The 18,193-nt window shown below is 34.5% G+C and overlaps 1 protein-coding gene across 1 annotated transcript in view; it reads right to left on the reverse strand.

The window, feature by feature from the left end:
* LOC150096155 (T-complex protein 1 subunit theta-like) overlaps positions 1–18,193 on the reverse strand; it is a 176,128-nt gene continuing 157,935 nt past the window's right edge. Inside the window, exons 15-17 of the mRNA XM_090409473.1 lie at positions 17,882–17,953; positions 6,465–6,584; positions 1–373 (exon numbers count right to left, since the gene is read on the reverse strand). Coding sequence (XP_090265599.1) covers positions 305–373; positions 6,465–6,584; positions 17,882–17,953 — 261 coding nt within the window. The 3' untranslated portion in view covers positions 1–304. The remainder of the gene's footprint in view (positions 374–6,464; positions 6,585–17,881; positions 17,954–18,193) is intronic.

Below are 18,193 nucleotides of genomic sequence, written 5' to 3' on the forward strand. Positions count from 1 at the left end.
AAATTTTTACAAGCATTTTATTAAAAAATATAACAAATTGAGTATCACACATTGTATCCAATATTAAAACTACGGTATATAAGAAAAGACAAAGATCTACAAGATCATATGAGATGAAAGATTTTATTTTTTGTTTTGCTAATTACTTCAAGGCAAGAGGTAAATGTGCTGTGAACTGTCTCACATAAATTAGATGCATTTTGGGCAAGGATTCCTCAGATGTAATAAAAAATAATGCTTCAGACAACCAGCAGTTACAGGTGTTGATATATATTAAAAATGCACAACATGTAGCAGAAGAAAATCAATCTGCATCATCCCAAGCAGCATTTGTTTTAGGTGCAGGTCCACCTGCAGGTTTTGACATAATGATCTATGAAAAGAAAGGGGTAAAAAATGTTACAATCCTCTATGATACTCAATAGTTTGTAGTTAAATACTAGACTAACCACTATTAATCAAGTAAATAATTTAACCAATTTTTTTAAAAATAATTTTTCATGGCCAATATAGTCAACTCTCATCATAAAGTTAGAGACCATCACACTATCATAATACCCGTGGTGTTTTAAACAGCTTCTTAATAGTTAATGGTGAGAGTATGATACATTGTTTTTATGCTTTTCAGTATATTTCAAAAAAAAAAAAAAAAAAATTATTTATTTTGAATGGCAAAAAGAACAGTGCAGATTATCTTCTCAATTATCTATATTATTTTTCCTAGAAAAGATATTTAACATGACCTTCCTTCACCGATATGACAGGACTTTCTATTCTAGCTTTGTAATTGTCCATTGCTGATATCAAGATACCCTGACACACCTGTATTTTATTTCTTGTAAGAACCATTTTACTTTGTTTCCCTTTTATTGATCTCTCTCTTTTCTTGGGTTCATGTATTTTTCCTAGTGTCCTTTTGCTTAGGATTGCACAGGTGAGAAGTATTGAAACTTACCCAACCAGGAGTTGCAAAATCAAAAACTTCTGCAAATGCTTATAGGTATTTTTACAGGTGCTATTATTCCTCCACATACCAACACCAGAAGTAATTAGCCAGCATTTATCATCATCAAATTCCTGAGTTTATATATACCTAAGATATGATAGTACTACATGAAAAAGTTACATCATTACTAATTTCTGATCTACAATTTCCCTCCAAATCAGTCTTTTGCTAATCTTTTATCTCCCATTCTGTTAAGTGACCATACTACCTGTTAGCTCTGCTAACTAATTCTTGGATTCTGACAGTGTCAAGTTCTTTCCTAATATCCTCGTTTTTAATATGATATTGATGCCATCTGTTCACTGCTCTATGATAGAAGTGTTTTACTTCTAACACTGTCTTGTATACAGTTAATTTAGTGTTTGATTAATTTCCCTCTTATTCAGTTGACTTATTACCATACCAGCTTTGTTGATTCTGTTGTCTATTTCCATATTTAATTTACTATCTTCACTTGATATATTTGCCTAAGTAGCCGAAATGTTTTACTTGTTCTATAGGTTCTCCATTCACATTGCAGTTGATGTTTTCAATGCTTCTGCCTATTTTCATTGTCTTGCTATTGCTGACCTTTGTAGTGGATTTATTTAGAGGTATATCATCCTCCATATAAAGCAAAGAGCTGAGATTAACATCTCCAATTTTGATATCGGGTTTAATACTACTTTGCTTCATATAGATAATGAATAACAGAGGTGATAATGTACATCCTTGTCTGACACCAGATTTAACATTAACAACTTACGACTCAAACAAAGAATTGCTCAATTGACACCATATAACTGTAGTGTTTTGAATAGTTTTTCTCTTGGCACCTTGTCATATGCCTTTTCCAGATCTACAAAACTTAAATACAGATCTTTGTTATATTCCCATGATTTCTCAACTATTTGTCATAAAGTGAAAATCTGATCCTGACGGCTGCTATTTGGCAAGAATCCAGCTTCTCTTCTACAAACAGTTTCTCAAGTATACTTGCATATATCTTACCAGTAACACTCAGTAGAGAAATACCTCCATAATTCTCATTGTTTTATTTCCCTTTTTTATACATAGGTACTATGACAGCTTTACTCCAATCATCTGGAATTCAACCCTCTGAACTATGCAGTGCAGCCACTGTAAGACTTTTATACCTCCATACTTGAGCATTTCTGGTTGAATATCATCTACTCCTTTCCACATTTCAGGCATTTGATGGCTTTTTTTACTTCAAGTATGGATATGTTTCCTGATTGCATGCCTGGTCAGTGTTTTTTACCATTATGCTGTAATCACTGCTTATTTCATTCAGCAATTTTTCAAAGTAATTGCTCCATACATCAAGGATTCTTTTTTCTCCTATTTTCGATTTTGAAAGTTTATCTTTCACTTGGTTAGACTATAATAAATTTAGTTTAATCCTTTATCCAAGTATGAGCAAACAAAGTTTGCACCTGGAAGTATCTTCAGGACTGGGGTATGGTAGTACAACACCAGGCAACTAGTTGCAAAGGTGAACCAAGCTAACATCACTCCTATCTCAGTATCTCCTTGCAGCATAACATTATACATATCTGCAAGGAGATGTGTTTTGCATTATGGGAGATAATGCAAAACATGACTTTTGTTTAGCTAGTTTTACACAGTGCTTAGCTTTCTTACATTTGTCTCTGTATTCTCTAAGAGAACAAGCCGACTTATTTGCCAGAAACTTTTGATATCCCTCGATGTTACCACATTAATCAATTGTAAAAAGTACAATTCGTCCCTGATCGATTGCTGTACTAATAGTTCGTTTTATATGGTACTCTTTTAGGAAAGATAAAAAATGAATGCAAAGTAAATGTTTGTTTGTTTTTTTTCTTATCGGCATAAATTCTACAATAACAAGCAAAATGACTCTCAAGACCTTGGCAAACATGCATTCTTCGATTAACATCTGGATCCATATCCATTACTTACTGCTTAAGTGATTCTAAACTGCGAAATATTCCATCCAGTTCTTTGATTGTTATTTCCTTTGGAACCTCATCTTCACATTCCATTTGTTCGTTGTTCAATTTCAAGAAGATCGGTGTCACTGAAATCTTTTGAATCCAATAATTCTTTAACTTCTGCATCAACACCATCAAAACCGAGGTCTTCACCACATTGTTCACAGGATTTTAAAAACAACCTAAGTCATTAGTGCATTCTGGGAGAAGGTTTTTCCAAACAGCTTTCATGCATGTAACTAGAAGACACTTGCTCCCACGAGTCACGAATGTTCAATGTTAATTTTCCCCAAAAATTCACGGAGCATAATCGCATTTTCTCCCGCCTTTGAGAAAATAGACTTTGAAAGTTGCAATGATGCCCATGTCCATGGGTTGTAGCAATGATGTCGTATTTGGGGGGGAAAAATAAAACTTTCACATTCTCACACAGATCATTAAGAGAATTTAGATGACCTCGTGGCGTGAGCATGATTTTGCATGGTCAATTTAAAGGCACGTTAATCAAGGGGATACCTGTACATGATTTTTCATAGCATCATTATAAACCACTCTTAACATGTTTGTGCTTTAGCCTAACTTTGCACAAAACTAGAGGGCATTAAATTCCAGTTGCATTTTTCTGCCAAAAGCAGAAACATGTACGTGCTAACTCTACCACAGTTTGTCAATTGGTTTGATATGACTTAAGGCAATAGCGCAGATGTCCAAACATGCAAAATAGTATCAGGCCATTGTGGAAATTAAATTATCACACTCTGCACATAAGGAACAGAGCATATCATGTATCTAAGCTTTTTCTTCTTCTGCAGCTTCTCCCACTTAAGTGGGGTCACTGTTGATGATGAGTCTCCTCCACATCCTCCTGTCTTGGGCTGTCACCACATCCAAGTTCTTCATCCTCAAGTCCTCTTCTACCAGCTCCCCACGCTTCCTCTTTCCTTGCACATCCATCTGCATGACCCTTCTTCCCACATATTCATCCTCCGTCCTCATCACATGACCAAACCATCTCAACCTTGCCTCCTGTATCTTTGCTCCTAAGTTCGTAACTTTCACTCTTCCCATCACATAGTCATTTCTCAGACGATCCTTTCTGGTCACACTGCACATCCACCTAAGCAATCTCATCTCTGCTACTTCCATCCTGCTGGTGTTATTTTTCCTCAGGGCCACAGTTTCTATAGCATACGTCATAGCTGGCCTCATTACTGTCCTACAGATTTTGCCTTTCAGCTTGATCGGCACCCTCTTATCACATAAACTCCAGCCATCTCCCTCCTCCCACTGTTGAACCTAAGTATCTAAAGTCCCTCACCTTCCTGATGACATTTCCTTCCAGCTCCAGATCTGTCTCCTGGCCACCGCCCACTGTGCAACACACATGCTCAGTCTCATACCTCTCTTCCAGTACTTTTCTCCATCTTTCCAGTTTAGTTCTCGCTTCTTCTCTTGAATCTGCACACAGCATTGTCCAAGACGCATCTTCTCTCATCACCTCTATCACAATATTAAACAGAAACAGAGCTTAATGCTGACCCTTGATAACTTTGTCTGTCCCAGACAGGTCCGAACACTTGTCTGTACATCTCCTTCACCAACCTACCTTCTCGCCTTGGCACCAGATCAATAAATGCCAGATGTAGCTCCCGTTGTTTCTCTTGAAACTTTTCCATCATCGGTTGTTGATCTACCAGACATGAATCCAAATTATTCCTTTGCAATCTCCACCTCCTTCCTCAATCTTCCATCAAGAACCCTTTCTAGGATTTTCATTGTGTGGGACATCAACTTTATTCCTTTACCCTTGTAGATGGGGACAAGAGTACTCTCCCTCCATTCCTCAGCTATGTTTTGCTGACAGGTCCCACAGCAGATCAATTCCCTCTTCCCCCAGTGCCTTCCATGCCTCCACTGGAATCCTGTCGGGGTCCACCGATTTTTCATCCTCTTCATGGCCTCCGTCACTTCCACTCTACTGATGTTCTGCACCATCCCCTCAGAAGGCTGTCCATCTTCTCTGTGAGTCCTTGCATTTTCCATCTGTTCCTTATGTCCACATCCCTTCATAATACTCTTCCTTCAATGTCTTTGATCTACCTCACATGTCCTTTGCTGCTTTATTTCTACATTTCGCTAGTTGGTAAATTTTTCTCTGTCCTTCCTTTGTTTCTAATTGATCATTCAGATCTTGATATGCCTTCGCCTGTGCCACAACTTTCTTGGCTTCTTGCTCTCTCTGTACACCACCTGTCTGTCCTCTTCTGCTTTGCCACTTGTACATTATTATTCCACCACCAACCCTCCTTCTGCTCTCTAATCTTTCCAGATGTCTCACCAAGCACCTCGATTGCACAGCTCAGGATTACTTTTGCATTATGTTTCCACCAATCTTGTACACTTTCCAGTCCATCCGAAATCCTCTCTAACACCCTCTCCCTAAAACGATTCCTCACTCTCTCTTCTTTTAAGCAAAACCACTTAATTGTCTTCATCCCATGGCTACCAGAGGTTCTTATCTTCAACTCCGCACACAGCAGTCGGTGTTGCTGTGCCACTTGATCTGTTGGAATTACTTTACAATTTGTCACAACCTTAAGATGTTTTCTTCTAGTCAAAATGTAGTCACTTTGTGAACTGTTGTTACCACTCCTAAATGTTATCAAATGTTCTTCCCTCTTGTAGAAAAATGAGTTCACAATTGCCAGATCAAACGCTACTGCAAAGTCCACAACCCTTTCTCCTTCCTGGTTCATCATTCCCACTCCGTGGCCACCATGCACCCTTTCACAGTCTCTATTCTGTCTCCCTATGTGTCCGTTCAAGTCTCCTCCGACAATCACCATCTCATTTTCTTCCCGTTCCCTTATTTCTTCATCTAACATGTTCCAGAACTCATCTTTCTTCTCTGCTGTACAGCCAACTTGCGGGACATATACACATAATACGACCACCCGCTCTTCTCCAAGACCCAATTTCATTCGCATGATCCTGTCGTTCCTTCTACCACACACCACAATTCCTACACCATTTCTTCCCTTGTTATTCGCTCCAGAGTAGAACAATTTATATCCACCTCCCAGTTCCTTGGTTGCATATAGTGACCATAAACTATAATAGTTTACAATATTAGTCACTTAGCTGCAAAACAGTAAGCTAAGGCTCAGCTCTGAAAACTCATTTTGGCCTTGCATCTACAATCTCAAGTAAAATCTGTCAGAACCTAATGGAGCTTTCTAACAAAAATTGACATGCTAGCTTTATTAGCTACATAATTTGTACACGCTACAAAAACTTCTTAGTAGCTGTTATATGTAGAAGCTCGCCTCCCATTTGTCAGCACCTCATTTTTGATTCTTGTCCTTCAGCCAAACATTAAAAGCTGCTAATCCACAGCAGTGCTTACCCCATAAAACTATTTAATTAATAAATGCTACACAACAAAAGGAATACATAACATAATTTTCAGCAGTTTAACTCACCTGGTCTACTTTAAGTATTGTGCATGCGGCATTGGTTGCATATTTAATGGCCCAGTGTTTGGTGAGATACAAGTCCAAAACATCATCATCTACTACATTCTTTACTAATAAATTATCCGCCTAAAACAAACAATATATATATATATAAATAAATGTTGAAACTAATTCTGGTTTTCTTCTAAATATAATAAATTCCACCTTTTACAACAGAAATGCAGAGAACAGAAGCATAACTATGAATTTTTTTGATTTCCCCTGAAATCTATATTTAGATATTGAACAATAAAACTTGTATTGTTTTGTATATCAAAATTAGACTATGCTTGGTTTTTAATGCTAATTATCACAAAGGTAACTTTCGTGTAAGAGAGAAGTGCTCAAAAATTTTCGTATCAAGGGTATCTTGTGGGTTACTAATTTTATTTCTTTTTTTAATACATATGGAGAGTACTGTGATAAGTACTTGTATAAATGAAATGCAATTATTTTTGCAACTTAAGACAGCTGAGTGCGCTAAAAAATCTTAAATGCTTGCTTTATATAAAAAAAAAAGTTTTATTCCACTTAAAATTAAGGGAAACGACCATCACTTAGGATAAAACAAAGCATCGCATTGAAAAGAACAGTATGTAAACATTTTTAAAAAGAATTAAAGTCGAGCAGCTTTTACAGGTAAACTGTTGACTCAACTATAAAATATTATTGAAGAAAGAATGAAACAATTAAAAAAACAAGAACCAAACTTGGGAGAAAATTTTGAGCAATTTGGCTAGGGAGGCATGTGGTGAAGTTGTCTGGGAGAACAGAAAAATAAGAATGCCATGGTAGACACAAGAAAGCATACTGAAAGTTCCTAGCAAAAATTATTTGGCAGATGCCCTAAAGAATAGATAGAATGTAAGAGAGCTTAGCTATCTAGGTTAATAAAGTCATGGGGAAAACTTCATAATAATATAGAAGGTAAAAAAATGTTCTAGAGGCTATTGTAAAAGCTTAAAAATGGAGGAACAAGTACCATAAAAGGAATCAAAAATGATAAAGAAAGCATGAAAACTGAAGGTAAGGATATCCCCAGATGTCTGGAGTAATTACTTTGAAAGACAAATGAAACAAGAAGTGACAGAACTGTAGCGGAAAATGTTCAAGAGAAACACAAACAGGAGTAGAAAAGCTATCAAGTATTGATATACTCCTGTTTGTGTTTCTCTTGAATGATATTTGACTAGATTTCTCTAGATGATATTTGACCAGAAATGCTCAAATATGGAGGTATAAGTGCAGTGGCTACACTGCATGATTCAGAATTCCAGATGATAGGAGTAGAGCTCTCATAGTTTCCATCTATACAGGAATAAAGCAGAATGAAAGAATTAGAGGAATTTCTCTAATAGGTATTCCAAGTAAGATTTATACAAGCATCCTTTGAAATGAGGTCAAAAAAATTGTGGAAGAGAAACTGGATTCATGCTAAATAAAAGTTCTGTAGATCTGAAAAAGGCACATGACAAGGCTCCCTGGTTGGCCAAGTAGTTAGCATATTCACTCTCCAGCCAAAAGGCTGCAGATTCAAAGCCTGCTTGGGGCATAGATGTTTGTGATTGTCTGTGAAAATACTAGTGGTGGTGGTAGATGGCATTGGTGTAGTTGCCGTTCATTGTAGCTGGTGGAGGACAGACAGGTGCCCTCCTTCGATGAGTCACGTGATAATAATACTACTAATAAAAAACACTACAGTTATTTATGTTTACTGGGATAAATGGAACATTATACATGACAAAAATCTATATTTAAGTTGTAATTCAGCAGTTAGAATTGAAGGAAATACAGAAAGATGGTTTGATGTAAAATCAGATGTAAGATAAGGATGCACATTATGAAAGAAAGTGGCATTAAATCTGATATTAGAGTTAGAGATATCAAATTTAACTCTGCTTTGTACAGATGTTGAACCCACAAACACACTGAGTGCAACTCTCCAGGATTCTCTAACTAAATTGAATAGCAGCTGTAACAAATTTGGCATGAAAATCAGCAGGAACACAGAAAACTTCAGCTCCCTTTTAAAGGGAGAGACTATAGAATGAGTAAAATATTTTAGCTATTTAGGCACGGTTTTTAGTGAAGGTAGCAAGTTACTGTAAATCAGGGAATAGACAACAGTTTTAAGTTATGGATCTGATGAGAGTTCTTAGAAAAATTAAAGGCCTGAACAGATGGCATCAGTTTGAATCATTAAAAAGGATGACATTCGGAAGGAACTTGACAGTTTGCATTCAAGAATGTATGAGCAGGGCTAATCTAAGTTAGTATGGTCACTTAAATAGAATGGGAGAGGAAAAGTTAGCAAATCAGGTATTTGATGGCAAGAAAAAAGAACCCAGAGGAAGACCAAGGTCTAGATGAATTGATTCAGTCAGAAGTGCCTTAAAACAAGATGTCAGATACGACAACTATTGGAATGCTGACAAGTAATAGACTAATTTGAAGGAAAAGTTACTGATAGTAGATTATTAATAATATCATCTTAATCATGTAGTGCTGTCATAGTAGCCTGAACATCCATTGAGGGTACATATCAGGAAATTGATGATAATTAGTTATATTTTTTTCATGTTTAAACAATAAAAAAATATGCAAGCTAAAAATTAACATATCTGAATAACGGTTGCAAATATAATTCAGTGGATAATGGCAGTATAGCTGTCAGGTGGCACTTGTTTCAGAGCCTATGTGATAATTTCACGATTATCATACAGGTGTCTCATAAATGAATTAATGGTAGTGATTCTTCTAAATAAGTAAAATCTTACCCACTTATAACAAAAATTTCAAAGTAGTGCACCTCTTGCATATAAAACTGGGAATCAACATAAAAACTTTTTTTATATGTCACTTACATCCATGAAAGGTTGTAAAACTATAGTACATTAACAATAATACTTCAAGTTTCTAATAAATGGAGTGGTGGTCTCACATCAGGCAATGAAATTCATTTCCAATTAAAACAATCACAAATATCCTACCCATGGTGGGATTCAAATCTACATTTCATGTGAAGAGTAGGAGCATTAATCAGGCTGACATGGAATGCTCAATCTGTTGAGTATTCCAGCCTAGTTAATGTTTCTACTCCACAGTGAATCAAAGTTACTTGTAAAGATCGTGCAAAATGTTTTAACTTGCATTAGCAAATTCTGGGGGGAAGTGAGAGGAACTGATATGCAAACTTTCATCTGTAATAAGACAAAAAGTAGTGATATTTCTCCCATTTAAAATCTTAAAGTGTGCAAAAAAAAAAACCCATAAGGCATTCACAACTCATCAATACTTCATTGCACCATGATGAAATTAAACTGATCTTATAGATTAATATCCATCAAAAAACGTTTGAGCAGACATTTTGATTTGGATGAATACTGCAACGGGATAAACAGAGAATACAGTTTGAAAACCAAACTGTTAAGTGAGCACTAACCACATATCACTTACAGCTGACTCACACTACAACCAACATTATTATAACAAACTTACTGAAAAGTCTCAACCAAATCCTCATACCTGCAATTATATTCTAAAATTCCTTATAGCAAATTACTATAACAAAGTTGAATATTCATGCAGTCCCTATGACTTTATTATAGAAAAGTGAATGTAAGTTTCATTCAAGAGCTATTAGCAGATCTCAAAAGTTATACATAAATACACTTGGGCAGCATGAGGATGGAAATCAATATCTCTTTAGATGTTAGAGTTCACAGAGGATATGAAATAAGTAGTGAACATTTCCTTGTTAAAATAAAATTAAGATTACCACCTAAATGGCTACAAGTAACAAGAACAGAAAGAAAATTTAAAACATTTGTTTATAAAACTAAATTATTAAATGACACAAATATGTAATGACTATATGAACAAAGAATTAACCAATATTTAGATAAAATGAAATGAAGAAATAGAAACAGAATGGCTTAATATAAAAAGATACTAAATACAGCAGCAAATGTTAGCTTAGGAAAGACCAAAAAATTCAATAAACAGAAAAAAACTGAAGATATGGGATAATACAATCAAAGAAATAAAGAAGAATATCATAAAAGAATAAGAGCCATAGCTAAAAGAGAAGACAGAGAATCATGGAACAAATTTGTTTCTAATTTAGAACATGATTTATATAAAATAAAATCCAATGTATATAAGATTTTGAAACATTTAAGTACAGATACTAAAGAAAACTCAAAATTAAACAAGAATTTCTAAATTTCTATACAAAATTGTGAACAGATAAATATTTTTAAAAAGATAACTAGCAAACATTTAATGAAAATGAAATAACTAAAGAAGAATTAGAAATCAGCCTGAAAGAAACAAGAAATGGAAAATCACCTGGAGAAGATAAGTCAGGTTCAGAATTATATAAATATGCAAGAATAAGGTTCAAAGAAAGACCCCTATTATTTTTAAACAAAATCTATTCAACTAGTAACCCACCAATAAAATGGAAAAAAGCAATTGATGTGATCCCTATCTTTAAAAAAAGTAGTAGAGATGACCCTAAAATTAGAGGTATAAGTATACTAAATTCCTGTTACAAAATATATAGCAGAATTTTAAATTACAAACTAATACTATAAGTGCAGAATGGATTTAGAAAAGGACAATTATGTAGAAACCCAGCCTTTTGCCTAAAATTAATAATAGAGAAGAGAATACAATTTAGAAACACATGTTACATTCATTGACTTTGAAAAAACATTTGTCAAAGTTAAAAGAAGCATTTTATTTAACATATTAAAAGACAAATACAAATAAGATTAAAACATGAGCTATCATATATGAGAGATAAAATAAGGAGTCTGACAGGGATGTTCTCCTTTCATCAACTCTTTTTAATATCTATCTAAATGAAATCGGTACTATCAACATAAGAAGCCTGAATGGCAAAGAAATGGAGCTAGCTGATGAATTAGATAAGTACCAGATCGACATAATAGGGGGTGACTGAAACAAAAAAGACAAAAACTGGTGAGATCTTTCTGAGCAATAAATACAAAATGTTATATTCAGGCAATAACAATCAAGGAAAAGAAGGAATAGCCATAGTATTCAACACAAAATATGAGGCTAATCTTGAATGGCAGGCAATCTCAAGTAGAGTGATGTGGGCAAATATCAGAATGGAAATGGGACAATGAGACTTATTTGTGCCTATGGTTCCACAGAAGGTTCTACTAAGGTGGAGGAATTTTTTGATGCTTGAGAAAAAGGAAAAGTTGGACCTCGTTGGGGATCTAAATAGCAGAGTAGGAAATGATTGTCAGACATACAGAAATATTTTGGGAAAATTTGGAGAAAAGAGCAGAGCAAATAATAATGGCAAATAACTGTTGGATTTCCTCAGGACGTGGATTGGTTATTACTAACACCATGTTCCAACATAAAAATGTGCACAAATTCACATGGAGAGAAGAGGCAAGGAATAAGAAAAGTCTCATTGACTATAGCAGTGCTTCCCAAACTTCTGGATGTCAGGGCCCCCTTTGCATAATTAAAATATTTCATGCCCCCCCCCCCCCTCGAAAAAAAATCGTAATAGAGAGATATATTATTATAATATTTATTGTATTTATATTCATTACAAAACATACACAGCGAATATTGCAAAAATCAAATGCATATATTACATTTTTTGCCTCTTACCGTTTGCTTCTGAAGACGATGCAGGCTGTTCTGGTAAAATATGAAATACTGTCCTTTTTTTGAGTCTGTTTCTGCTTCTTCTGGTTCGTGGGATTTTTTTATTTTTTATCAGCCACTTATCCATCTCAGGGTTAAATTTTTTAATGTAGAACAGATCAAATAATATCACCACTTACCGATACTGGCACACCACAGACTGATAACATGAAATTAGTGAATATTACCTGAATAAGGGAATCCCTGGACCAGGAACATTTTTCTCTTTTGTGACTTTTCTCCCTATACGGTAATTAAGCCTAACGCGAAACAGACAGCAAAGGCAGGTTATTAAAACGTACATATGATTGGTGCGGTAATAACAAAAGATCGCGCTACAGAAAGATAAAAGCATAGCTGACAATTGAGTTGAAATGCTAACTCTCTTCAACTGAATTCCATTCATTATATATACATTACTTAGTTTTAACACTTTTATGAATTTTATTGCTGCCTTGGGAAATCGAACTCACACACATCTAATTAATAACAATAGTTTTTAGTTAGATACTGTGTTTGCCCATGCAACATATGGTTTTGTTTCTGTCTATATATACACCATAGTTTCTGTATAAGGGGACATGTGATTCATTAATTAGTGTGTTTTTATCCCAGTTGTGTCTAATTGCACTATTTGTCGAGAAATATATTACACAGACTCCTCATACCTTATTCACTAGCATAATAAAAGTACTTGTTTTTATTGCCGCTGCAGTATAGTGGCTGTTACAGAGGGGGTGTTGTTTACCACTGCAAGTGAGTTACTATCTCCCCACATGAATTTGTTTAAGCTTTTTTTCACGTGTGAAGTATATGCGAAACTTTTATTGGTGACAGAAAACTAGCTCGGATGACAGTGATAATATAAAACGAGTTTTGATATGTATATGAAGTCAATATCAACAGTCCCTGATTACGAACGTGTGATGAAAGGGACAGGAAGATTTGGAGCTTCCCTGGAGAGCATTCGAAGTAAATACAATTAACCACTGCTTTGAAATGAAACATATCAATAAGCAATATTTACTAATATTCATTAAGTGCCGAAATACAAAGGAAGCAAAGTTTGTGAACCAACACCAATTCGTGAATTTTTCCATTAAAATATAATAAATAATAAATAATAAAAGTTAAATATGTTTCTTTTAAAATAAAAAAAATCTACTTAGTCTTAAAACATTTTAAATTTGTTTTCATTATTTCACGGCCCCCTTCAACAAAACCTACGGCCTCCAAGGGGGCTGCGGCCCACAGTTTGGGAAGTGCTGGACTATAGTGATGTTTTCTCCCTGGTGCAGGGCACCAGAGTCTACAGAGGATTTGAAATTGGAAGCGATCACTATTTAGGCTTGAGTAGGATGAACTTGAATTTCATATTGAAAATAATAACATGTAAGAAAGTTTTAAAGCGAATAAAAGTTGAGCAGCTCTCAGATGGGAACTGAAGGCTATACACAAAGATTATTGAAGAAAAAAATGAAAGAATTTGAGAACAGGAACCAAACCTTGGAGATTCAGTGGCAAGCCTTGAAGAAAACACTGATTGATTCAGCCAGAGAGGCATGTGGTGGGGTTGTCTGCAAGGATAGAAAAATCAGAACTCCATGGTGGACACAGGAAGTTAAAGAGGCAGTGAAGGAAAAGAAGAAAGCATATCAAAAGTTCCTGGCAAATAAGTCAGCTTTTGCTCTTAGAGAATACAGAGACAACTGTGTGAAAGCAAAACACTGTGTAAAACTAGCTAAACAAAAGTCATGGGAGGACTTTGGCAAGAACATAGAAAATAAATATCAAGAAGGTGGTAAGATATTCTGGAGGTTGTTAAAGAAGCTTAGAAACGGAGGCAAGAGTGCCTCTAAAAGGAGTTAGAGATGATAAAGGTGACATGAAAACAGGAGAAAAAGATATCCTTGAAGTATGGAGTAATTACTTTAAAAAACTGCTAAATGAAACAAGCAGTGATGATAGCACAGTGATAAAAAACACTGACCATGCATGCAGTCAGGAATACATATCCATACTTGAAGTAGAAAAAGCCATCAAAGGCTTGAAATGTGGAAAGGCAGCAGGAGTAGATGATATTTGACTAGAAATGCTGAAGTATGGTGGTATAAAAGTCTTTTGAACTATGCACTGCATAGTTCAAAAGGCCTGGACAGAGGGACAAATTCCCGATGATTGGAGTAGAGCTCTCATAGTACCCATATATAAAAAGGGAAATAAAACTGAATGTGAGAATTACAGAGGTATTTCCCTACTGAGTGTTCCTGGCAAGATCTATGCAAGTATACTTGAGAAACGGTTGAGAAGAATTGTGGAAGAAAAGCTTGGTGAAGAACAAGCTGGATTCAGGCTAAATAGAGGCTGTCAGGATCTGATCTTCACTTTACGACAAACAGTTCAGAAAGCATGGGAATATATAACAAAGATCTGTATTTAAATTTTGTCTATCTGGAAAAGGCATATCACAAGGTGCCAAGAGAGAAGCTATTCAATACTGTACAGTTATATGGTGTCAATGGAGCATTATATCAAGCAATACTTAGTCTTTATTTGAGTTGTAAGTCAGCAGTTAGAATTGAAGGAAGTACAGGGAAATGGTTTAATGTTAAATCTGGTGTCCAGGATGTACATTATCCCCCTCTGTTATTCATTATCTATATAGATCACATTATAAAGTAAAGTATTAAAAATGATATCAGAATCGGAAATGTTAATGTCAGCGCTTAGCTTTATGCGGACGATGGTATACTATTAAATAAATCTGCTACAAGTTTGCAAGATGTCTTGTCTAAATTGAATAACTGTTGTAATAGATATGGTATGAAGGTCAGCAATAAAAAGACAAAGACAATGAAAATAGGCAGAATCATTGAAAATGTCAACTGCGTTGTGAATGGAGAACCTGTGGAACAAGTAAAACATTTCAGCTACTTAGGCATGATTTTTAGTGAAGATGGTAAATTAAATATGGAAATAGATAACAGAATCATCAAAGTTTGTATGGTAGGAAGCCAACTCAACAAATTCATATGGAATAAGAGAGAAATTAGTCAGAACACTAAATTAGCTGTATACAAGACAGTGTTCACACCAGTTTTAACTTATGGATCTGAGAGCTGGGTCAGAAGTGAAACACCTGACCAAAGACTAGAGACCGCAGATATGAGAGTCCTGAGAAAGATTAGAGGCATGAACAGATGGCATCAATGGCAATACCATATAAAAAACGAGGATATAATAGTTAAGAACTTGACATTGTCAGCATCCAGGAATGCGTTAGCAGAGCTAATCTCAGGTGGTATGATCACTTAGAATGGGCGAGGAAAGATTAGCAAAACAAGTGTTCTCTGCCAGGTTGGCAGGAAAAACGACCTAGAGGAAGACCAAGATATAGGTGGATTGATATGGTACAAAGTGCCTTAGATGATAGAAATATAAGATCTGATAATGTTGGAGTCTTGACAAGTAACAGACTGATTTGGAGGAAAATTATAGATAGGAAGTTAGTAATGATGTAAATTTTTCATGTAGTACTATCATATCCTGTACACCCCTTCAGGGTACCTGTCAGGAATTTGAAGATGATCTAATGAAATAAAAATATCCATCAAGGTATTAAACTTTCTCCTATTGTGAACACACTCCTTTTTGCTGATGACAAAATAATAATTACAGATTCTGAAGATAACTAAAAGAAAGATATTTTAAATTTAAATGAGATAGCCAAAGATTATGGAATGATAATATCAACAGGAAAAAAAAAAAAAAAAAAAAAAAATCGAAAACGATGGCCTTTAAAGGACAAGATCCAGTAAGAACTAAAATATCTGGGATGTATGATTACATATTGCACTATATGAAAAAGATATAAACCTAAAAATTGCAAAATATTTAAAAATAACTGGTGTAATTAACTATATTTAAACCTAACCTAGTTCAAAAACAAACCAGACTAAAAGTATACAATACATTAATCCTGACAGTCCTATTGTATGAAAGCGAAATCTGGACAATAAAACAAAAAGACAAAGATTAACAACAGTGAAATGAAATTTGAGAAAAAATGTAAAGTATACTCTATTTGATCACAAAAGAAATGAAGAAATTATGAAAGAATTAAACCAGGAATCAGTAATAGAAAAAATTAAAAAATATAAACATGAATGGATGGAACACATTGAAAGAATGAAAACAGAAAGATTACCAAAACAAGCCTTAAATTACAAACCACTAGGAAAAAAAAGAAACCCAGGATGTCCTCTTAAGAGATTCAACTGTGACTTTGGAGGCTGGAACAGGCCACTTTAGGCCTAAATCCTTGACAAGCATGATGATGATGGATTTTCATATTTGAAGCAAATGTTTCTTCATCCAAATGAAAGTATTTTTTACTGATCCACAAATAACAAAACTGAAACGCTCGACTGAAGTTTTCAATGATATAGAGAATACCATACCGTAGCACCTACCAGGATTCATGAGTAGTGTCAGCAACACATGAACTATCCATATATTACCAAGTTTATTAATCAAGATAGGCTTGCATATTTATAAAAGCCAAATATTTTATTTTAATCCCAGTTCACATTCATTTAAACTGATCTTATGAGATGGTGCAATTAAAAATACTTTTAACACAAAACAAGTTGCACACATTTACACATAGGTGGTGCTTACTGAACCACAAGGGACTGTCCATCCATATCCATAAAAATCAAAACTTACACCAGCTTTCATGTACTATCATATAACAATAATGCAAAAATGTTTGTTATTACTACTAAACAGTACTTTTATGTTTATATTGTGCTATATGGTTCACCAGTACATTTAAAATGTGCAATCTGACATGTACTGTGGAAGAAGTCGAAGCATACATGTTTCCTACATAACAGCCACTATGGTGATTTTCTGCTATACAGGTATTTCCTGATATTTATGAGTTATTAATTTGTTCCTAGATTGTAAAGCTAGAACTGATTTTCCATAGACTTAATTTTAAAAGTGAGTTAAAAGGTGAACAAAAAGATAGTTTATGCTTAAATATTTATTTATCTGAAGAAATGAAAACACAGCCTTTAAAATCAAGCAATTATAATACAGAAATTATTCACGTCATACAAATGTTAAAGAATGTTTATTGTTCATCATCAAAAAGCAGACTCAATGCTTCATCTCCACTGTTTCTTTTTATTAACATTACTCTCCATAATATTAATTTGTTTTGGTCTACTTACAATATTAATAAGACAGGTAAATGTGAAATAAGACAAGATAGTGAAAATGAGAACCAACATAACCGCTCTTTGTAACATCAGCATGGTAACTGCTTTATATCATGTAAGTCGGTAAGATGTTCTTGTCTGCCTGAATGCAACAGTATTATGGAATTGTATAACTGTGTGTTCAAAATGCTGTTTGTGAATGTTTAGCATTTATTTATTTGAATTAACATTCATATTTTCGATTTTTTGTTGATACTTGAACAAAAGAACCTGTAAACCTGGGAACTGCCTGTACACCAAATAATAATCAAACATAACTAAACCAACTTATGCTAAATTTGCTTATTAGGAGAGTTGGGGAAAGATATTGTAACCAAAGCACAATATTTTCAACACTTTTTGTGACATTTTAAAATTCTGTATCCATAAAAAAAAAATATAAAAAAAAAGTCTTACCTCAATATCAACTCCAATGTTTTTGTTTCCTTCTTGATGGGCACTGTACAACTTTGAAATCAATTCTGTTGTCTACAAATATGAAAACATCATAGCTATTTGATAATCCAACAATCACTGATGAGATCATAATTATAAGAAATAAGCTCAAAAAAACTCTTTAACATTACATACTTGACCAGGCAAATTGTTGTGCAACTGTAAGTCAATCCTCCCATTACAGTGATACATACCCATAAGGTGCTACTAAAAAGTTTGAGGAATTAGACTATTAAAAAAAAACTAATTCCTAGTTTCCATTGTCTCCTTCGT

This window comes from Typopeltis vanoorti, chromosome 19 (genome assembly GCF_054136105.1).
Source record: "Typopeltis vanoorti isolate ZY-2024b chromosome 19, IOZ_Tvanoo_1.0, whole genome shotgun sequence".
NCBI lineage: Eukaryota > Metazoa > Arthropoda > Arachnida > Uropygi > Thelyphonidae > Typopeltis > Typopeltis vanoorti.